A 23,694-nucleotide genomic window follows, 5' to 3' on the forward strand; every position below is an offset into this window, starting at 1 on the left:
ATTAAGTGAGACGTAAAACATAAAGCCCCTAATAGGATTAAATCTGCATGCTAAAGCCATATTTTTCAAATTATTTGGAGTGGGGGATAATGGCCACAGATATAAAGCCACAAACAAACACTCTCAGGTTTGATTCCCTTAAGACCCAGTATGTCCAACAGAGAGAAACATGTGTCCAAATGCTGTTGAGCAAAAAAATCCTATACATACTCACACACTGCAAGTCTCTGTGGATAAAAGAGACAATAAAAATTGAATATTGAAATGTGGTGGGCTCTGAAAGATGAACTGTATTCATTTAAATTTTCAAAACAAGGTATTTTCATTCATTACTGCCTCAGCAGATGATGTCAAGTGTCAAGACACAGACACAAACTGACTTTTATGTCTCAGGTGGCATACTTTACCACTGAGAAGTATTTATACACAGAGATCAAAAGCTTTTCCATTTTTGTGTCAAGGCTGCATTAAAAAGAATTCATCTTTCATTTATAATGAATCCAACAAATACACGGGCCACATTTATAGCATGCAGCATGAGATTTAGAGGTACTATGGCATTTTCCCCCAAGAAATATATTCCTTATGTTACTTTAATAAGCTGCCTAATACATCTTTAATGTTCCGCAATTACTCTAACCATAACAAATGCTGTAAAGCTGTGACAAATCTTACTTTTGCTGCCAGGAATTGTAATTCAAAAAGAGTTTTATCATTGTTGAAAGGCACTGTAAGAATGTGTTGATGAATGAATTTTAAAGAGGAACAGTTGCAGTAGGCTGGCCAAGTTTTTCACTGAGACACTGCACTGCTCTATTGTGCGGGCACTTGTCATAAAAGGCTCAAAAGGAGATTATGGCTATAGCAGATAGTAAATATACAGATGTGCAGTGGTAGAAAGTAATTAAGTACATTTACTCATGATTTACTTGTACTTGACTTGAGTATTTCCATTTTCTTCTACTGCAGTACAGTGGCAAGTTACTAGTTACAACTAGTGTAGATTCAGATTTATACAATCAACAAATACATTATGATGTATTATTATAGTTTAAAAGAAGAGAAGTATGTATTAATGATCCTCTGGGGGAAATCTACAAGCTACCCAGCAGTAGTAAGTAAATTAGCTCCATATTTCCCATCTGCAACATTAAAGTGATGAACACATGTATGCATCAATATTTATAATCCAGCAATATAAGTACATTGCGATGCTAATACTTTTGTAATTTTAGTTTAGAAACATTTTTTAGCGCATTATTTTTGCTATTTGTAACTAAGATAAAGAACTGAGTACTTCTTCCACCCCTGCAGATGGGTGACAAATGCAAAAAAAGGCTGACATAAAGTGTATTAGTAAGGTTGAGCCCCAAGGAACCTCCAGAACAGCTTCAGTGCTCGTACATTCTCCAAGTCACTGAACACCGTTCACCCAAACGATATTACCTCATTTGGTGTTTTCGTGATGGTGGTGTCTAACACACTGCTTCTAAGTTTCCCATAGGTTTACAGTTGAGCTGTGATCTTTTTCAAAAAACAATCATTAATCCCTAATGCAGTGTATGGAAGCATCAGCATTCATTATGGTTTTATCTGTCACCCATATATAAATGGGTGTGCATGCTCGTGCAACATGCCTTTGTTAATTAGATATACAACAAGACACATTTTAACTTTTAAAAAAACAACAGTATTTATTTTTGCATCATAAGGGAACAATGATGGACTTTACATGTGCACCTTATTATACATTTTCTGACACTGTGTTATCTGCCGGCTTGCTTAACTCATTAGGAGATAAATTCACCGCACCGAACAGTAAAAGGGTGCTGTTTTCACAAACCACTCACCAAACTGAATTTTGATACTGGGCATCTTTAAAATTGGTAAATGGACTGTACTTGCAGGGTGACATCTGCTAATCAGAAATAGAAACTAACATTCACACACACTGACGGCACAGCCATCGGGAGCAATTTGGGGTTCAGTATGTTGCCCAAGGACACCTCGACATGCAGCCTGAACCTGTTGATTAATAAATAACCCCTCTACCTCCTGACCCACAGCCGCCTTGGATCATTTTCAGTGATGGAATTTTTTATTTATTATTCCTACATTTTTTATTTATTATTCCTACATCTATCTATCTATCTATCTATCTATCGACACATGACAACTATGACATCGATCGACACATGACAACTACAGCATATTGTGGTATTTAGAAGGTCAGATAATTGACCCTTTAATTAAGGTTGGGTAAAGACTGTCATCAAAATTTTGATATTTGAAAAAGTAAACATTTATTGTTTTATCTTGTCGTAATTCCCTTTCAGTCGTCACTAAACCAACAACCTGCTCTGTCATTTGGTCTTCAGCCATAGTAGGCCATACCCCAGGCTCAGCCGCAGGGAGTTGTGGATAAAACGCCTCATCTTTGATGCTGAGGCTGTGAGTGTGTGTGAGCAGGTGTGCTACTGTGTTTATGTGCATGTGTTTGAAGCTACTATCCTCCACTCCCCTAGATCACTGAGGTGATTAGGTGTAATCACTCCACACTAGGTCAGCCTCGCAGGACTAATTGTCCCAGAAACCTTCTGAGCTAACTAAAGGCTGTTTCTAGGTCATGTTCATTCAATGTGGGTCTAGGAAAGAGCGAGAGAACACACTTAAATATTTTTGAATTATCTGATTTTAAGTGATTTATAATATCCTCCCTGTTTCTGTCTTTGTTTCTTTCTATAGGACTGGTGAGTTCACCTTGCGTGTCGCTGACCCCCAGTTGTTTTCTCAACCACAAACAATTCAAGTTCAAGCTGTGTCAATGCAGGTAATGTATAATAACACATACACCTTCTTCAGCTTTGCTTTATTTGATCTGGTACTTTTAATGACACTGACAGACATTTTTCTAAGAAGACTTTAAGGCTATAAATCATTGCATCATAACTGTATTCTCCCAGCAGAAAATGTGCTACAAATAGAGATATGTTTCCACTGTGCAGGTAAATTCACATAGAGACAACATAGACAATAGGCTGCCACAGCACATTTGTTTCCAAATTTAGTTTACTGTGAAACAGTAGACCGTCTTGGTCTGTATTCTGGGGTTAAAATGCCAATATGTCGATACTTGTTGAGAAAGTTTGCCTCAGAGTGAAAAGAAATTTAAAAAGCAGCTACCCTCCAGTTTGAGGTTGACTTTTGCTGCAGACATGAACAGGTAAGACACGTAGCATTAATTTTCAGTTTCTAACAACTTTATGCTGTATACTATTGTTCTTGTATTGATTCCCATGTGTTTTTAATTCTAAATCGTAATTGAGTTTTTGATGAGGCTATGGGAAAATAGCCACATCACATTCTTGTAAAATAAGTTAGTAGAGCACAAAACAATTTAATACTGTAGATTACAACTAGACAGCATATATAGCTAGTTAGAGACATGGTTAGCTTGCTAAGTCAGTCAGGTGAATTTGAGGCTAAATGATCTGTTCCCTTTAGTACAAAGGAACAAAATATCCCATATTTCATCTTTATACCAACACAGAAAGAGTCCAGTTATATTGTTTTAATAAAACATTTTTAGCACACAGTCACAGTAATCTGGTAAATCTGATGGCTCATTGTTAGAGTATAGCGTAGAGTGTACTGCATCATCCCAGCTGATCTGCATTCTTCACTGTTTTGAGGATCTATCTCCAGGAAGTGATGCATACACTGTGATTGGCCAACGTCAGCCTGACAGCAGGCTGTGATTGATGTCCTGCTGACCTTTGACACAAATATGAAAAATAATGAGGAACGAGGGATTAAAGGCTTTCTCTCTGAGATTTATTGACTGGTTAGCATGACAGCTGTGTTACTCTGCTCTGTGTGTGTGTGTGTGTGTGTGTGTGTGTGTGTGAGACAAAGCTAAGGGGATAAAATGACAGACGGTTGATAAAGAATAGCAGAACTGAAAATGTCTGCAACGAATATGTAATTACCTGAGTGAAAAGTATTTCATTTGTCTTTTGTTAGGAAAAACAAAATCATACGTATCTGTCTAAACCAGAAACTTCAAAGCAAAATGTCTTGTTTTAAGAATCAGCTTTGGTATAGTTAACTGAATCGGTATAAATAATAAATATAGTCTAAAAGGGGTATTCAATTAAAATTCAAAGAGGTCCAGTTAGAGAAAGTTTCCCGAAGCAAAGGTCCGGAACATCATAACGACTAATTTGGGTTATTACTCAGTGCCATAACGTATAGTTGTATCCGCATATGTTTTTAGTCAACAAAGGACTGTCAAATCAAATATTTCAACAATATTTAGGCCACTGTCAGTTTTTACATTAAACTGGAGAGATAATAAATAATAACTTCTCTGAAAATAAATTATAAATTTAATTAAACTAAAGGCTATATTTAAAAAAATTCACAAGTTTTTTAAAATGTGCATCTTAAAATAAAGTGGTGCTTAATTTATAATTCTTTAATAAGTGCTTAATTTCAGAAAAAAATAAAATAGAAAATTTAGCTTGAAGTGATTGAAGTGTAGTCTCAACCAATTTTATAATAAACACTCAACACATCTTAACTAATGAACAGCTTTAATACCTCCTCTTCCCCTTCATTCCCTCTTCTTCTCTACTTTCTCTTGTTCATTGAGAAACGGGAGCTGTGGCTTCTCTTGCCAGCTAGGATTGGAGATATATGAAATATTCTGGTTTTAAACTGCCCTTAGGAAGAATGTGCATGTAAGAATCTGTACATTCTTGATTAAAAGCCATGTGAAATCTCTTTTCTCACTCGCGCACTCGACTCGCAATCGGAATACACAGATTTGATTGGCAGAGTAACATCACATGAGACGATTGGAACATATGCAATTGGTCTGTGAGTTTCCTGGGCCGCTAACCCAGTACAGTATATGCCAGAAAAGCTGTGCCGGTTAAAATAGAAACGCTCCGTAGACGGCGGCTGAGTCTGGATCTGGACGATGGTCCACCAATTAGTGACTTCTGGTTTTAAACTGAAATAAACAGTTGGAAAAATAATATAGTTTATGCAGGTGAGTAAACCTTTTTTACACTCTGAGGGTCTGTGCCTTAAATATAAGGAATTTAAAAAAAACGTTTGTGCTATATCCTTTTCAGTGTTTAGCCACCATTGCAAGCAGATGCAAAGCTGCTTTCAGATGGTGATTGAGTGGAGCTGCAGCATTGGGGTCTGTTTGGGGGGACTGCTCAATTACACCATCACTTGATTAGCTCTGTCTAATCTTTCTCAGACAACAGTTGGTTTGCCATTTTTGTCCACCAGTTTTCTGCTATTTTTTATTTAAATAAAACTCCACAGCAATGGATTTTCAGTTGTTAACACCAGCCTTTTTCACAAACATTATTGTAATAGTGCAGCTAAACTACATAGTGAGGTTGTTCTGGTGGGTGGTTGAGTGAACCAAGTGTCTTTGAAAGAGGAGACCATTGTTTGCCTCCAATCTCCTATCAACAGTCTGTGTTGGTTTCGGTTGTGTAAATTTAACAAGACATTAATTATTATGTTGGAAGATCAGAAAACTGCCATTTCATTCATTTCTGGAACAGTTACATGGCTCGTTTTGAAGGCACTGGGAACCCACATAGTCTTTGAGTGACAGTATGAGGAGCTGTTGCTCTAATTTGAGATGTTGATCATGTCTTTTATGTACAGCCATAACTCCATCATCTCAAAGTCCATTCAGTTTGCATTTTTGAAAACAAACATTAACTCACTATGCTGTTTTTCAGTCGTTGAACATTTTCACTCTAAAAATGCAGCCACATATATTTTGCAAAGAAATCTGCAGCCACAGAGTCTCATGATTTCTCCTCTCACTCTACATCAAAGAACATCACAAATACTGATGTAACTTTATGTTTTTTTTGTTTGCACTAGTGTTGCAAAGAAAGATTCCCATAAATTCACCTTGCGTTTTCTTTAAAACATTTAATAATAATAATTTAAAATGTTGGTATTTATCCATTTTTATTACAGAAAATGTTATAATTTGTACAAAGAAACCACTCAATTTGTTGAAACCACAGCCAACATGTGCAAAATGGATTTGGATGTCTATGTTTAATTATCAGAAACACAACATTTAAAATGTATGGAGACAGGAAAAGACTCATATATGTCTAAATTAGTCATAATTGCATAATATACAGTTTGTACCAGCCGAGCTGGCACAAGCAAACCACATTTTCTATTGGTACTAATGCAAAGGCACTGTTGAACAGGTCGACTGTAAAGCACAAAGGCAAGGACTTATGCAACCCTCCCTGTCTAACTAAAGTCTGAGAAAGAAAATGTTGATTGAAATCCTCATCAGATCCTCAGCCAGCGGGCGTCTCAGATTGTAATAGCCTCAGGAATGAAAGATCTGAGCTGCAGATAGGCTTCCCCCTTCTGACAGGATTGGCTTCTTTTGAAAAAAAGTGTCAAAGAGTCTGGTATTTGCTCATGGCCTTTCTAAAGAGGTGGTCTCACAGATACAGAGCATATAGTACTTTTAGTCCACATGTTCATGTTAAAGTGGCCATCTTTAAGTTTCTGAGACTTTTTACTTTGCTTTGGTGATCTTTGACCCTACGTTGTCTTTACTGTGGACTTTCTGCAATGCCCTCAGCTGTCAGTCAAAACTGAGGCATCTTCTATCTTGGATTTTTTGTTGATAAAGTTCATGGTGTTCATGGTCAAGTTAAAAAAAAGGAGTGTAAAGTGTAAAGTACAGAACAAAATGGCATATGAAACCACGATGACAATAGTCAGTTGAATCATTTTTGACCATGGTTTCAGGTTAACAGGAGTACAGGAGTCTGTGTTGTGACTGCTTGACACAAAAACATGAGAAGAGAGCTGCAGATAAAAAGGCATTGTTACAAACCAAGAGGCTTACAGGTAGACAGGATGAAATCTACTTGGAAAACACTCTGACTGTCTGAATACCATCCAGCACGAACACAGCAGGGGAAAAAAATAAAATAAAGAGCAAAAGAAAAAAAAACAGGAAGCAGCACAAAAAAAAGCTTTTTCCATCCCCTTCAAGTGCTGCAGAGCCCCAAGGGCCCTACGGGTGACGACAGCTCTCTCCCAAATATGAACCTCAACTCTTCCTCGCCCGTAAGTTGAGGATTAAAGGTTAGCCCTCCTACCTGAGTGTGCCTGTGTTTGTTTGTATTCGCCGGCCTCCGGGGAAAGATTTCTCTGTTTGCCTTTAGTGAGCTAGCATGTCTTAGCACGATTTAAAAGCAGCATACACACCCATTTTCATCTCCCACCTACACATCCAAAACCTTTTGTTTTTCCCCCTATAAATTGCAGAAGTGACGAGGATTTAGGTGGCCGGCCAAGGGCCCAGCCGTCTGACTCTTGGAGATAGCTCCCCTGACGGATAAAGATTTGTCACCAAATGGCCTGCAACAGGACACATAGGGCAAAGCGGCTGTGGATAATAACATGTGCCCTCTGAGTTTTTAAGCTGTGTTTCAACTCTGTCTCTAGAAATTTCAGCCAAAGGTCACGTTGGCTCAAAGATGCACAGAAGTGTGCTTTGCTTAAGATGCTGCTGTAATGGCAATGAACTGGAGCTCAGCCAGGAGCCATCCTGAGCAACGAATTAGACCCAATCCCTGTGTCAGGCTGAGTGGCCCAAAGCCCCCCTACCTGACAACATGTTTGATTTAGGGCCATGGCCATGGTGTTGTTTAGTTTTTTCTTTACTTGTAGTCTTTCTTTGTTGCTTTCTGTGTCAGAAATCTATCCTGATGAGAATCTTTCATTGACTGGTTTTAAAATGAAGTCCAAGCTCAAAAGATCATATGCTACTAACCCTAACTGGAAGAACACAAAAGTATTCTGCATACAGATTTACACAAGAAATCATAACTGAATATACTAAACATTAAAACAGCATAATTTTTTGACCACTAGGGGTCAGAAAGACCCATTGGCAGTTGTCATGGCTAACTTGTTACCAAAAGTTTACCTTATCATTCATCTAGTGTCATGTGTCCAGAGCTAACAAGGTGTCTATCATACACCTTGTTAGCTTTGGATCGGTCTCCACCAACTCCTAAGAAAACTGTCTGGCTCTTTAGCTATTAGACTGTCTCGTCAACTACACGCAGTCTTTGTATAACTGCCATTTGGTGCACTTGGTCACTTCTGATGTCAGTCTTATCATATATTCTGTGTAGTTGGAGAACAAAAACGATTAAACTTGCTAGCAGCGATGAGTGGGCCGTCGCACCTCCCGCATGTCGGGATCCAGATCAGTGGGTTGCGCTATGATTATGAGTGAATATTGGCATGTAGATATATTCATTGTGGAACTTTTATCAAACGTGTGACAAACAAGTTTGGGGCTGATCTGACCACATACAGTCAGAAGTCAACGTCATGGACATGCCCTTTGACAACAACTCACAAGTTTTACAATACAGCATCAATATGGTCTTGCGGCTTTTCTGAGACAGTTTTGAGACAAATCGGATCAACCCCCTAAGAGGAATACCTCACAGCATTGTATAAAATGCGTAATTTCCTGTTGCCAGTAGGTGGTGCTATAACTGCGAGTGAATATTGTCATGTAATATAATTCATGGCAAAATTCAACGCCACGCCACGGACACACCGTTTGATGAATCCTAAAAAACGTCGCCGTCGTTGGGGCTGCTTCATTGAAATCTTGTAGGCGGCGCTATAGAGGCCCCTGGCCACCCCTGAGCCCAGTCACTGCAGAAATTCGCAATTTTTGCCAGTCCTACTGTGTGTGCAAATATTCGTGATGTTTCAAGTATAAGTAAAAAAGGCCATGAGAAAGGCATTTCCGTAGTAGAACATTAATAATCCTTGCAAAAACAATAGGTTCCTTGCAATAGGTGCTCGGGTCCTAATTAGCTAAATGAGGCTAAAAGCTGCATAAAGTTGCAGAGTTAGTGTTTATTCAGTGAGTTTGGCTCTACAAAGGACACTTTCAATTGTCAGTTATTAGTTTCTGTGAAAATATCAAAAATATCACTTAATAGAGCTTGATCTTTCTTTTGAAAAGCTAAATTGTCTACAAGTCCTAATTATGTCTAATTTCTTAAAGAAGCGCCAAAATTACGTTACTGTTAAAAAATATCGACACTGTGCACTTCTAATCAATCCTTTGTACACATGAATAGAGGTACAAACACAGACAGAGGTAGACACATAGTAAGCTCTGGATGAAGTCATGCCCTTCCTCACAACAGGGGGCCGCCCGCTCTCACCGGTGTTCTAAAATGACTTTGTTAGCGAGATGAAGCTTTTCTTCAGCCGTTGTGAGGCTTCAGGTACGGCTGAGTGCAGCTTAATGAGGCACCCTGCTTAACCTCTCCCTCACCTTCATCGTTTTTCATCTCCCTCAGCAGCAGGACGCCACGGCCCCCTTTCCCCCAACCCTCTGGGGGAAAATTCATCATCTGACAATTTGGGAGTTTTTGGGAAAAATTGCTGTGTCTTCTTGCTGTGCTCTCAGCCAGCCTTTAAAAGTTTGAAAGATTTTCTCAGCAGAGTGTTCCAACACTGAAACTTTTTATCCTAAAAATAAGGTGTTGCTAGGTGTTGTCAGTCTGTCTGTCTAAATCCAATCTATCTTTGTCAAAAATCATTTCTAGCCTCCGAGGGTCGTGACTCTAGCTCCCTTACCCGTGGATGGCCGTGGCGCCCTGGCAACCATCACCAAGTCGGTCCTGCAGGTCGACGACCCCGACAACCCAGCCGATGTCCTGGTCATGGTCCTTGAACCTCCCCGCCATGGCCGGCTGACCCGTCTCCATGGCGACCGGGCACTGAGCCGATTCAAGCTAGAGGAGCTGTCACGGGAACAGATCCAGTACATCCATGATGGCTCAGAGGGGACAGAGGACGGGGTGGTGGTGCAGGTCAATGATGGGCACAGCTATAGGAACATTCTCCTGCAAATCTACATCAATCAGAAGGTAGGACAGATAGATAGGGAGGATGGGAGATTAATTGATTGATTGATGCTGATGTATATTTATATAGCGACGTCATCCTTTCAAAATTCCCAAATAAGCAGTTGTAAAAGTCTGCATTTATCCACCGATCCTGCATCTAACCTTCAAGATCCTAATAGTTTATTGTAACACAAGTCTAGAGTCTGTTAACCAACTAGAGAGAATCTTTTAACCTTTTTATTGCTTTTTGTAAAAGAAGCCACATTGCATCACTGGTCGAAAAACTGTCTACCATGGCTACATTCAAGGCTTACACTAAGCCCACAACCAGATGCTGCAAAGTTCAAAACATTTTTTTCAAAATCTGAAATTGAAATAAAAACAAAAAGGTTTGCATCTCTGGTGTTTGATGTAGAGTCATCCTGCTCCTCAATGGCTCAGTTCTGCACAGACAAAATACCTGTATCGATCCTCTATTAATACTGGATGACGTTCTCTCCTGGATTTTACACAGCTGAGCCAAATTAGTGTGCTGCACCTCAAAGCTCCAGCGTCTCTTCACCAACTATGCTTTTCAGAATGTCACTCAAGACAGTCAAGAAAGAAAGAGCAATTGATTTTTTCTTTTCCAAACAGACCATCCTGGATGCCACAGAGTAGAAGTTCACAAAAAAATGCAGTAAAAAGTGAGACTAGAATAAGTACATCCATTGACAAGTTCACACAGAAATCACTTGTCAGTGAAATAACACTACAACATCCACTACATGCTATAGTACTTTGTGTGGTATGCATGCAGTGGTATGCATAAGGGTCAGTTATAAAAACATTTTCAGTTGTCCAAAAAGAAACAGGTATTCTATTAGTATTAATAATAACATTTAATTAAATTATTTTTAGGGACAATCAGCAGCATTATCAGAATTTCTCTATCCAGTTTAGACTTCACTTTGAGGAAACATAATACCTTTTTAGTTATAATTGTTTTAAACTCAATTAAATGCTAAGCCTTATGCGTGTTTGATTTATTTAAATAAGCTCAAGGACTGATTTGTATATCTTTCCTCCAGAGGTTTATAGTTCAATAGTTTGGAAAAGAAAGATATGGAATAAATACACTTTGAGTGGTCAGAGTCAAGCTAACTGTATTTCTGTCGGACATGGATTTTGAAAAGCATTATTATGTAGAAGTGGATTTCTATTTCTATTGTTTTAAGTTTGCTACACAGTCACATTATTAATTCTCTGACTTGCTGAAGTCACTGTGTCTAATCATTTTTGACATCTCCTGTGTTCCCCTAAACTCCTTTAATTGCCTCAACTTCAGTGCTCATCACACTGATTCTACTTGACGTCTCCACACAGTGTGCTCCGTTGACTTTATCCCTAAAAATATATTTGGTGGAGGCACAGACTGATCCCTGCATATTTACCCGCCGTTATAGGAAGAGCAGGTCAGGCTTTTAAAATGGCAGCCAATGTCCCTTCTCTGTCATTGCTTCTGGTGAAGTTTTTATGACAAGGAAGCAATCATCTGGAAACAAGCGCCGGCCTCCATGTACAACGGTGGGAGGGGTGGAGCACTGGCACACAAAAACGCGCACAGACACACACACACACACACACACACACACACACACACAGAATGAGAGACAAGGCAGGACCTGCTTCCAATATTCCAGGATGCATGTCGAAGTGTCCTTAGGCAAGATACTGAACCCTGAAATTGCCCAGGATGGCTGTTCCATCAGTGTGTGAATGTGACGTGTAGTGTAAAAGTGCTTTGAGTGGTCGGAAGACTAGAAACTATACAAATCCAGACCATTTACCATTTGATCCACACACACACAACTGACAGACTGATTTACATGCACACATGAATATATTGAGAGAAACTTTTCCAATTTTTTTTAAACCAGCTCAGATTTGGGGCGGCTGTGGCTTGGAGGTAGAGTGGGTTGCCCACTTATCGGAAGATCAGTGGTTCCTGCTCCTCCAGTCTGCATGTCAAAGTGTCCTTGAGCAACATACTGAACCCCAAATTGCTTCCAAATTGCATCGGTGTATGAATGATTAGTTTCTTTCTGATAAGCAGTTGGCACCTTGCACATGTTAGCTTCTGCCATCATTTTATGAATGCGATAAATGCATTTGACTGAGGTGCATGTGACAATGTGAATGGTCGGGACTAGAAAGGTGCTATACAAGGACAGTCCATTTGACACCTCATTTTAAGTGAAAGCAGCAGGTAGAGTGTAATTATGTCTAATCAAGACCCATAAACTAAATGAAAAAATACATATAGCAAGTCTCAAGTCTTTATTAGATAATTGCAATCAAGTTGGAAATGTGAAAGCTCACAACCAATCCAATGACACTGCAAGAGTTACTGCAAATTGTATTGTTATAGTAGTGTTTATACACAAACTCAGACCAGGTCCCTTTGGTGCAGTTTGATGAAATATGAATACAATTGTGCCACCTTCTTTGTGGTACAATATATAGACAAAAAGGCATATATATTAATCTGTCTCTCTTGAGTCCTCAAAATAATACTGAGCACAATGAAAAAAAACATTGAACTCATTGTTTTCTGTTCTTACAGTAAGTTTTCATTAACTCAGCCGCACTCTGGCTGATAGGATTAGAAATACATAAGCTGTGTAGTTTTGGTGTTCCAAAAGCCTAGTTTCCAAGCAGTAGATCTCAAGTTAAGCCTCACAGCTTTAAGTCAAAGTCAATTCTAAAGTCTTTATTATTGTAACTTGTCTGACACACACATGCTACATCTGCCTTACGCACACACGTTAGATGTTGCTCCAAAGATGTATTTTCCGTTTGACGTTCTCTCTTGAGTCAGAAAAAGTAACTTCACTTAAACTTTATACAAAACAACATCTCACCTCACTGCTTGGCAGTTATATTTTTGTCCTTTTAGCAGAGAAACTTTTCAGGGTTTTTTTTCTGCTCACACGGTCACTTCAGTTTGGTTTTGGAGGGCAGCTCTGTTTGTCTGGCTACATACAGATGGTGTGCTTCAGGCTCAACTCCTCTGCGTTTTCCCCTTCTGGAAATCAATATCATCCCACTCACACACATAGCAGTATCCGTTTACTGTAAAATGTCCTGATGCTGCATTCTGCCATACATTAGACAGAGCAGGATGGACAGCATGATGGAAAGTTGAGAGAATGCCCTTGATTTATGAGTCTTTTAGACGAGTCACTGCAGCATCAGTTTCTCCACTGCACAAGACTTCAGTGTAAAAATACTCCATTAATCTCAGATTAAAACACAAAAAGTGGTTGCGTTTTTAATACATTCTGGCATTGGATATGGACATAACAGAAAGTTGCGCATTGAAGTTATAATTTAAATCCAAAATATCAATATCAATTATATTTATATAGCACACTTAAAACAACCAAGGTTGACCAAGGTGCTTTCAGGTTAAGTCTGTCCAATTGTCCACTGTCCAATACAACACCAAGACTCCTCACAGTTGAGCGATTATTTGAAATTAAAGGGCCATGAGAACCTACATGAAGCAGTTCAGGATGTCCAAACACTATGATCTCTGTCTTGTCTCCGTTGAGGAAGTTTAGGTTCATCCTTGTGTTGATGTCCTTCATACAGTCAAGCAGGGGCTGCAGTGAGCCTTTTGTTTTAACATTCAGGGGCAAATAAATTTGAATAACTTCTGCAAAACAGTGGAAAGAGACCTCGTACTTCTCAAAAATGGAGGCCGGGGGCAGTATATATAAAGAAAATAAGATGGGGCCTAAGACAAAACCTTGAGGGACACCACTAGTAAATGGGGCCGTCTCAGAGGAATAATCACCGAGGTGGACAGAGAAGCTCCTATCTGTTAGATAGGATTGAAACCACCTAAGTGCAGTACCTTTGATTCCCACACAGTTTTCCAGTATCAAAGGCAGCAGTGAGGTTTAAGAGCACTAGGACAGCAGAGGCTCCTGAATCAACAGTTAAAATCAAGTCATAAAAAACTCTTAAAAGTGCAGTTTTAGTGCTGTGACGGGGTTTGAAACCAGACTGGAACTTTTCATACACATTATTATTAATTAAAAATGTTTGCAGCTGGGTAAAAACTACTTTCTCCAGGACTTTAGATAAGAAAAACAGTTTAGAGATTTTCCTTTTTTTAGAAGGGCTGCACAACAAGGCAGACGGAACATAACCAGAGACAAGACAGGTATTTATCAATGACAAAAGACATGATCCAAAAGTGCCTTCTAAACAGCAGCAAGAGAGCACTCCATGTACTGTAGAGGAAGCTCAACTCACCAAAATCACATCTCCATTCTCTTGTTTTCTCTGCATCACAGAGCAGCAGTCTGTAGTAAACATGAACACGCTGTGTGCGGTTTACTGACGTTACCCCACGGGGGTTCTGGATATTCAAGTTCAAATAGAAGTTCAAACCTCCCACTGTTATGTGGAACTAAGTTCTCTATTGTAGCTCTAACACTGTAGGCATCCTGCTGAGGAAGCTGCAAACTCAAAGAGGAGTGGCATGGAAGAGAGCAGTGCAAGAAAATTATTACAAAAATAGAAGATAAAAGGCGATAAAACCCAATATCTACTTAAAGAACCCACTATGTAGATTTGATGAACCCTGACTGCTTCCACAAAGTTTACAAATAAAATCCTGAGTGGTAATTGGCTTCGCCTTGATTTTAATAGACAGAGCCAAAGAGTCCCTAAATTTCAGAGCGTGTCACTCTTTGTATTTCCAAGTCCCTCATCCAGGCTGCAGCAGTGGCTGTCGTTGCCAGGCTGTGCCAAGGACAATAGGCTGCCTGAAAGTTGGATTACTGAGTTCAAAAGCAGAAGACTAATCAGGCCAATAATGACCCTCTGATCGATGGGCTTTCTCTCCACTGAGCTTGAGTTCTGAGCTGAGCTGGAGCTCGGCTGAATAGGAAGCAGGACCCATGGCTTTCAATTACTGTCTCAGAGAGAACACTTTGAGCCTCTGAAAAACCCTCGGGCTCTCCCTATTCCCCAGCAGAAATGGAAGGGAATTAGATATTTTTTCTGATCAGCCGTCCAGCTTTGGAAGACTAATAGCTCAGTTCTGTTGTCAAGCAGAAGACAGAGCCTTCGTGGTTTGAGTTTAGTTCTTCTCCTGCTGAGCACTTGTCTTCATTGTTGTTAGAGAAAAAAATATTATGTTTTTTTCTCTTTTAATTAAATTCTACATATCCCAAGTTTCTGATTACATTTTAGATTGCTCTGATTTGTTTGTGTTAAGCCAGCGCTCAGTGTTGCACAGCCCGATGTTTACTTTTGCCACACTCTCTCTCCTTTTAGACACCATGGCGGCATGTCTGAGATTAACTTAGAATTTGATGTCGATAAGGATTCAATCTCCATTCTGTGACTTTCACTTACTGTTTGACAACTCCATCAGCTTGTCCTGTTTACCCCTCTCCCAGTGAAATTATTAAAATATGAGAGATGACAATGTCATTGTCATTACAACAACATGACCATCACAGCCCGCAGCTAGCCGATTTTTATGGATGGCGACGATTTCATCTCAGCAGGGTCATTTATTTCTGTTTTTGTGGACTGCAGCCAACTCTCAGTCCAGCATCAACTCAATTTACGGTCCATCTCGGACCTGCTGGTTAATAGCCCTTTAAGGGTTTGTGATTATGCATATTTCATATATTTGTTCTCAAAAGTACTACGGCTAAGGAAAATATTGTTATAAAATATATTATTAAATATAAATTATTTTATAAATAATATTATAATAATAAAATTATTTTCTGCAGCATCGGCTGATCGCCTAGATTTATCCCACCAACAACTCCTCACCTTCCTTTCATATTTAACCCTATAGATATATTGAAAAGAACAGAAGGAAACAAAAAAATATTTTTATTGAGTCTGAAAGGGAAACAGATTTTTTTTTTACCTTTGACACTATTTTCCCATTTTTCTGTGTCTAAGTGACTAATGGGGACATAACATTTTGACATTTTTATTGTATTGAGTGAGCATGCTGCAGCTGGCAGCCGAGTTAGGAACGTGGGGAAATAGGTTGCTGGTTGAACAATACAGATTTTTCCCTTTAGGGCTAATATATCTAATATATTTTTAGCATAAGCTTTTCTCACAAATGGACATTGGTGACCAAATAATGTTCTGGTGATGAACCACTATCCTGGTGCAGCATGACATAATACAATACTTTAGTTGGAGCAGCATTAATGCATAATTAATAGGACCCATGCAGTATCAGCAGGTGGAAGGATAAGTTCAAATCAAGACTTGAATCTTTTTCTATGTCTCGAGTTAAGGCTTTAGAGTGTCAGATCTCAAATAAGTCAGAGCAGTCAAGTCCAAGCCAGTGTTCATTTTTGCCATTTTGTCTAAAAATGAGAACTTTGTATTGTTATTTCTATTTGAAGGAAGAGGCATTTTTGTTTTTGTGTTACGTAAACCAGTCCCATGATTGTGGATGGCGTTGAAGACATACAGTATATCCTGAGGAACGTGACATTGAATTAACATTATCCTAAGCTTTGCAGCAGCACTAAATATGTTAAATGAACAGCTCACAGACCCTCAGAAACTCTGACAATAGGTTAATGATTGCAGCAACCCCCCTTCTTCTCTGATATTCGTTTAATTCACCCTCTCAGTGACACAAGAATCTGTTTTTCCACTGTCTCTATACTTTGTATCTCGTCAATCTGAAATTACATCAAGCAAATTGAGTTTCTTGCTTTCCCAGAGGTCAGAAAGCAGAGAAATTTCCTTGAGCATTTCAATTTCTTTGCACCTGTCTGAACAAGATAGGGCAACACAAATCTCACTTGGGAAAAACTAATTAGATTTGTGTGTTATTCAAGAAAGAAAATTAGAAAATTACCAAATGAGGGTGCAAGAGTCAGAAAGAGTTAGAGGTATGGGGAAATCAGGAGTTTTGGCAAACTTGTAAATCCTAAAAGGTTCCTCTAACCTCTTTTATTAAGTGCGCTGTTTTTGGATCTGAATGTCCTTGACAGACCTTGTTGGTCAGCGGGAGAGGTTGATAATCTCCTGGATGAAAAAGCCTGTCATGATGACTTATGTGTTTTCTCTTCCTGGGCAATCTGCTGTTTGTCTGCAATTTTTTTGCCTGCTGCTGTTACACTAAAATAGTGTGATCTGGATCCACCGAGCGGCAAGAAAGAGAGCCACTGATGGTCGGTGGGTTGTTATCTGCAAACACAGACACCCACACATGCACACACGTGCTCACTCTTGTAATCTGTTACCACATACTGCCACAGTGTTTATCCCACTGCACTGATCTCCTGCACTAAATGTTCAACTGTCTGTGTGTGTGTGTGTGTGTGTGTGTGTGTGTGTGTGTGTGTGTGTGTGTGTGTGTGGGTGTTCAGTTGAAATGACTGACCTGACACTTTCTAAGACACTCTTTTTAGAGGCTTTATTAATGGCAGAAATGCATAATAAATGTTTGGCCGTCCATCAGTAAACAGTTGTGGGTTTCTTACTTTCTAATAAGCCATCTTGTCTACCTTAATTCATGTTATATCAGTACATATATTTCTTTTGGTCTGGATGCTCTGCAGACCCATCAGTAATAAGTATAAGCATAGGCCATTCTTACAGGGCTCCATTCAACTGTGTGTTCATAATAAAACATTGATTATCAATTCTTCCTTCACGGAAACACATTTCACAACAAAAGGTTGGGCTATTGGGCGGAATTTTTTTGTACAAATGCAATCCAATTGAAAATATATTGCAGTATTAAGTAGGCCAAAATGAGTGTAACTGTGTTGTGGACATGGGGCATTAAATTCATATATCTTATGTAAAAATATTTGAAAGAATACATTACTCTATTTCTTGGCTGTTCCGCCAGTATATGAATGTGTGTGACTGTTAGTTTCTGTTTGAGCACTTAGGCTCAGTGTGTGAATGGTGAATGCAGATGTAGTGTAAAAGCACTTTGAGTGGTCAAAAAGACGCTATACAAGTACAGAGCATTTACATTTAGTCTCAATTCTAACACACTGTACCATTAAGACTAATGTTACCTTAATGTCTTGCCCCCGAGTGTACCTGCAACTTGGATTTAGTACCACCTTTTCAGGAGTGACAACATTTTGGTTCAGGAGCTTGCCACCAAAGCAGAGAGAGCACAGTGGAAATAAAGCAGAACCCATGACAATGGCTTCACCTTGAGTTATGGGTTGTCTGCAATTGATAAGACCTTAAATATTTCTTTCTTGATGTACAGAATACTTTAGGTAAATAGCTGTGAGCAATTTCCCTAAAGTAAGCAAAGTATGACGTCTACATATATTATACATATCATTGTTTTTCATAGATTTCTGCACAGGCAATATCTATCAATATAAAACGTTTTTATATAAACTATTTTGACAATTAGATGACTTTATATCCTTTAACTTCATTCAGATGTAATGTGGAGCTTTTGTTTACAGAATAAACAGCAGGTTGGTTTTATAGATGCCCAAGGAGTATGTCATACCGGTTTTTATTTAGACAGCAGGGTGACACAGTGACTAAGAGGTCTAGTTTCAAAACCTTCCTGACAGCAGGCATCTCCTCTGTTGAAATGTCCTCGAGCGACACTGAATCATCCACCAGCTCTGTGTGCTCTCTGGAACCGATCCTGCTCTTTGTTCTTTGCTTTGGAGGGAGGGCAAGCAAAATGATGAGTTACTCTGTCACAGATCAATACAGCTTCACCAAAATAAATCAAAAAAATAAGATTCCAAAGTTGTGCAGGCAGTTCTTAGACTGAGAAAGCACAAATTGAGTCTTTTATGATACTTATTGGTGGTGCTGACTTTGGGCTTAGCGCTCAGGTGACACTGCTGCTGATTGACAACGCTTTACAACAGGCTTCTGGGACTCAAACCTGAGGTTGCAACAGATGTAGAATAAAACAATCTACACAAACTGTGACAATACACGAAAATGACATCAGGCTGCACCTGAGGAACAAACAACAGAGTCTGCTTCTCTCCTCTAGATCAGTGTCTATAACACAGTAATTCACAACATATTGCTCAATTTACCTTGTATGAAAGTAAATTTAATCTAAATTGTGCTACTGCACCATGGCTAATTCAAGCTTATATTGTTGTTCTTCAAATCAAAAATTATGTTGTACAGAACATTCTGTACACAAACAGAAACAGTACATTTCTGGAGTTGTTCAATCTCACATCAGATCTATGGCTGTAATGGCTCCAACTGATTTTCTTGACAGATTTTATATAGTATGGGAGGAAAAAAATTTTAAGAGAAAAAGAGCTGGATTGTTGGAATGGACAACGACAGGTGAACTACTGAAAAAGCAGTGCAGAAAAATATCCCAGTAATTTTCACTAGTACTAGTACACAAAAACCTAAGGATCTCATAGATTTGGTTAAAATTAATTTGTGTGTGTGTGTGTGTGTGTGTGTGTGTTTGTTTATATTTCAGGCTGCTGACTCTCCTCACATGATGTCTGTGCCGATGACCTGGGTGAAGGAAGGAGGCATGGTGCGACTAGATAAAAAATACCTACAGGTGGACTACAGGGGGGTCAGCACTGACAACATCGTCTACACCATCCACACCTCAGATGGAAAACCCAAATATGGTACAAGCTCTTTAACATTCAGTCACATGTAAAGCCAATTCAAAAGATTCAATTCAAAATGGACTCTTTAATACTTTAAAGATCTGAAAGATTGCATACTTGTTTTTTTTTAGAAGGCTTTATTTGGTTGTCTGCATGAGATACGTTCTTAAAAATCCTGCCGCTATGGGCCAAGATAGAAGTCCATAACACCTGCTCTAACACTAATTCAATCAAACCCTAACCTTGCATTCTTGTGTCTAATCTTAACCTAAACGCAGCCATTTTAAACTGTGTGTCTAAACTCATACATCGTAGAGCTTATATCTTGTGACAACAGTTTTCAACCTTTCTCCTAAACTCGACCTTTAAGTGTGGCGGGATAATCACAGCACTTCTGCCCCTAATTCTGGTGGGAGATGATCTGGGGATCATTATAATAATTGTGTTATGTATAATAACTGAGAGAAATCACCTCCACCTTCTGTGTCCAGGTGAGGTAGTGCTGGTGTCCATGCCAGCTGACGGCCCGGCAGAAGGCTGGCGTCCCTCGCTAACCGACGACCGAGGCTTCACACCTACGACTTCCTTCACTCAGCAGGACGTAAATGACGGCACCGTCTGGTACCGCCACTTTGGCGGGGCGACCAACAGTGACTCCTTCCAGTTTCAGGTCAGTGGTGATTCTAATTCCATTTACACCAGATGTGTTACAGCCATGTTTGTCAGTCATCTGCCTCACTGATGTCTGATTGAAGAACTATGCTTCAGTTTGAATGAGTACAGCTGTCTACATCAACGACTTTACACAGGTAACTGTGACACAGCACACTTTTATGTGCAAGTCTATTATCTATTACCTTTTGAGTGCATAATAGTGATGTGTTGGTCGCTAATGAGACGGCTCTATTAGCAGGCTCTTTTAAGTGAACGGCTGGAGCCGGCTCCCGTGTAAGAGTCGAATTTCATTAGCAGGGTGTTTTTTTTGTTATACCACTAGGATAGTTATTCTTGACATATCATACTTTTTAACCTTCAATGTGACAGATTATTTCATTGTACTGCAGATGAAGAATCTTGAAAACTTATTTCTTGTGATAAATAAAAATTGTAACTTAGGCAGTAACCAACAGAGGTGGTGGAGCCAAAAGTCCCAAATCGCGGAAAGGAACAGAGCCATAGGACCTGGCTACCTTCAAAGAGCCATATTCCCATCACTAGTGTGTAACAATGAAAAAATAAAAATTAAATTTGTAAACAAATGCCAGATGAGTTATGAATTTACCCACAGTAGGCCATTATATGAAATAGTTTTTAAAAAAAACAACGGAGGAATACACTGTCAGGATAAACATGACAAGGTTTTATTTATTTATTTTACTTACTACTGAGTATGCAGTACTACTGCTGTACGTATAAATAATTTGAGAAAACTGATAAAAGAAAATAAACACACTGTGAGACGAGAAAACCTCAGGGGGCCGATAAGCACGGCTCACCCCGAAAGAAAAAGAGGAGGAGATTATGACGGAGACGCATGTTGTCGTCCTTGTTTTTTTCTCTCGTGCCAGCGTTCTCTCTCTGGAGTTTACTTTGAAGTACAAACACTAAGTCATGTTCTCTTGTTCCCTTGTGTTTACCTCCTCTCTCTCCTCTTTTTCCGGACCTCAACCTTTCCAACATCTCTTCCTCTCACTTGATTTATTTCTTTCCCCCTCCTCTTCCTGTCATGCATCTCTGTCTCTCTCCCTCTTTTATCTCTGTCTGTCTCTACTGTTTCTTGTATTATTTTTATTAGCACCATGAAATTATATGGGTATACATCTATAAAAACTGTGCGCTTTATAGGAATTTGTAAAAAAATGTTCTTCAGTTTTTGTTTTGTTAATTTGAAAGCTCATCACTCAGCAGTTGTTTTAATCACCAACCACTTAACAGTTGTCTCTATATTCACTTAGACAGTATTTTGGCGTGTGTCTCCTTTTTTGTTCGATATCATTTATTCCTTCCCAACTCTTCCTTAAGTGCTTTCACCATGGATTTCTTCTCCTTCAGTCCGATCTTTGGCAACTTCCTGTGTGATTCATAGGCACTCAAAATCAACCCATAGCGACTTATCTTGATTAACGTTAATGACACCGAATTACTTGCAAATTGGCTCCAAATCCGAGACAATCCCCGTAAAACCGATGCAGCATTCATCATGCCGCTGTTAGAGCATTTCCATGCCAGCCTCTGCTTCACCTCAACTCCACCAGAAAAACAAAAGAGGCAGCCAAAAGCTTGTAGCTACATCTAATCATCTGTCTCCCTCCGTCCAGCCCCCCACATTTTGGCTCCATCCATCAGGGCAAAGGCATTTCAATTACAGTGCTGGATTCAAATTAAATTCTCAAGTGCCTCATCATTTCGACGGTAAGTGGGAAAGCAGAAATGAGGAAGAGCGAAATCCTTCACAAACTGAACCGCTGGAAGCATTTGTACTGTTTGTCAGCGGTGGCGATTAAACTTGACGGTTTGTCAGGGTGGTATTATAGTCCTCCGCTGGTTATTAGAACTGATTGTTGTGAAATTCACTCTGCTTCTGCTACTGAATGGAAGTAGGCTGCACTGCACTCTACACATACATCTTATGCTACAACAATTCATTTTGCAAATCAAAACCATGTTTGAATCAAAGAGATGGTGATTTGGTGCCCTTGAAATTTAAACTGGAGTAAAAAGTTTAAAAAAAACAAAATTCTTAACTTTCTATCTAAGGAATATCTTACTGAACCTATACAACAAAGAAACCAGACACTTAATTAAATTAAAGAGGATTAAAAACAAAACTAGGAGCTAAAATGGGCTAAAAAGCTCCGTAGAGCTGCAGAGTTGGTAATTGTCTGTGGATTCGTCATTTCAAGCAATGCATTTTATATTCGAGGTAGTCATTTGAATCATTAATATAAAGATAATAATTGGTGAAGCTTTAGGCCCTACTGTGGTTCTAAATATGACACCACCTTTGCCCCTGAAAGTGTACGTACCAGCCACTGGACCCAACGCATGGTACAGGAAATCCAACGAAAGATGCATAAAGTAGTGAAACAGTTTTTAAAGCTGCACTGCAAAGCAAACTACAGGTGGAAACCAGAAGAAAGCGTTTGAGAATGCAATAACCTGCTCTCAGAACTCATTTGACCTGATGTCAGTAAACCTCACACAACAACCTGTTTATTAGCTTTACAGTGCCTTATGCCCTCTTCAGATTGAAACGGGTTGTATTTCACTTGAAGCAGGGACCTCTGTTTAATTTGGCAGTAGAGGTGAGACTGTTTTTTTTTTTGTTGATAAAGCAAGTGTATTTTTATATAAGTTCTTGTTTCGTGCAGTTTTGATTTAAGAATCATAGTATTTCACATTATAAAACATATAATACTTTTTTGTTGAATGGAATCAACTTAATAATCAATAGTTTACTGCTGAAACACTACTTTAAATAAATCCAGCTGACTCAGCACTGACTCTGATGGTAACATTACTTGTGATTGGTGGCGCTGACTCCAGGCTTCATGCTGCTGTTACATTACTCCTGACTGACAGCGCTGACTACAAGTTCTTGAACTTTCTTTCCCTGAAATGCCACTGATGTGACAGGTACAAGCAGCGGCAGCAGAATAAGTAAGTGGTGACAAAAATTGGCTTTTAGAATGAACAACCGAGGCCTCTGATGATGCTTATGTATCAGGGGACAAAACAAGTTGAGGCTACATATTGTGGAGAATCTTAGGTAAGAGAAATAGAGCACCAGTAACACAGTTTGATATAAAAGTTGAAACAAAAAAATGTTTATTTAAGTAGTATGGGGGCGGAGAGGAGCCGAGCCAAAACTCCAAGTGTAGTATTTTCTAGACAGAAAGGCAGAGGGGATTAGACTGCTTCTCCACAACTTATCAGCAGTTCAGTTAATATCATCATACATTCTCATTTAAATCATCAGCTTCATTATAAGCTAGCAGAAGTACAGAGGTGCAGAGGTCTAAGGTCATCACTATAGGAGAGAAGAGCTGAGAAAAGAGAGGACATTCGTGTTG

The 23,694-nt window shown here is 39.2% G+C and overlaps 1 protein-coding gene across 1 annotated transcript in view; it reads left to right on the forward strand.

The window, feature by feature from the left end:
* Nucleotides 1-23,694, forward strand: part of fras1 (Fraser extracellular matrix complex subunit 1) — a 246,426-nt gene that overhangs the window by 172,721 nt on the left and 50,011 nt on the right. The window contains 4 exon segments of the mRNA XM_038703512.1: nucleotides 2,746-2,830; nucleotides 9,672-9,995; nucleotides 19,480-19,639; nucleotides 20,113-20,291. Of these exon segments, the coding sequence (XP_038559440.1) occupies nucleotides 2,746-2,830; nucleotides 9,672-9,995; nucleotides 19,480-19,639; nucleotides 20,113-20,291 (748 nt within the window).

Source organism: Micropterus salmoides, unplaced genomic scaffold (genome assembly GCF_014851395.1).
Source record: "Micropterus salmoides isolate LMB-PRFRI ecotype aquatic unplaced genomic scaffold, ASM1485139v1 Ms_hic_scaffold_7, whole genome shotgun sequence".
NCBI classification, from domain to species: Eukaryota; Metazoa; Chordata; class Actinopteri; order Centrarchiformes; family Centrarchidae; genus Micropterus; species Micropterus salmoides.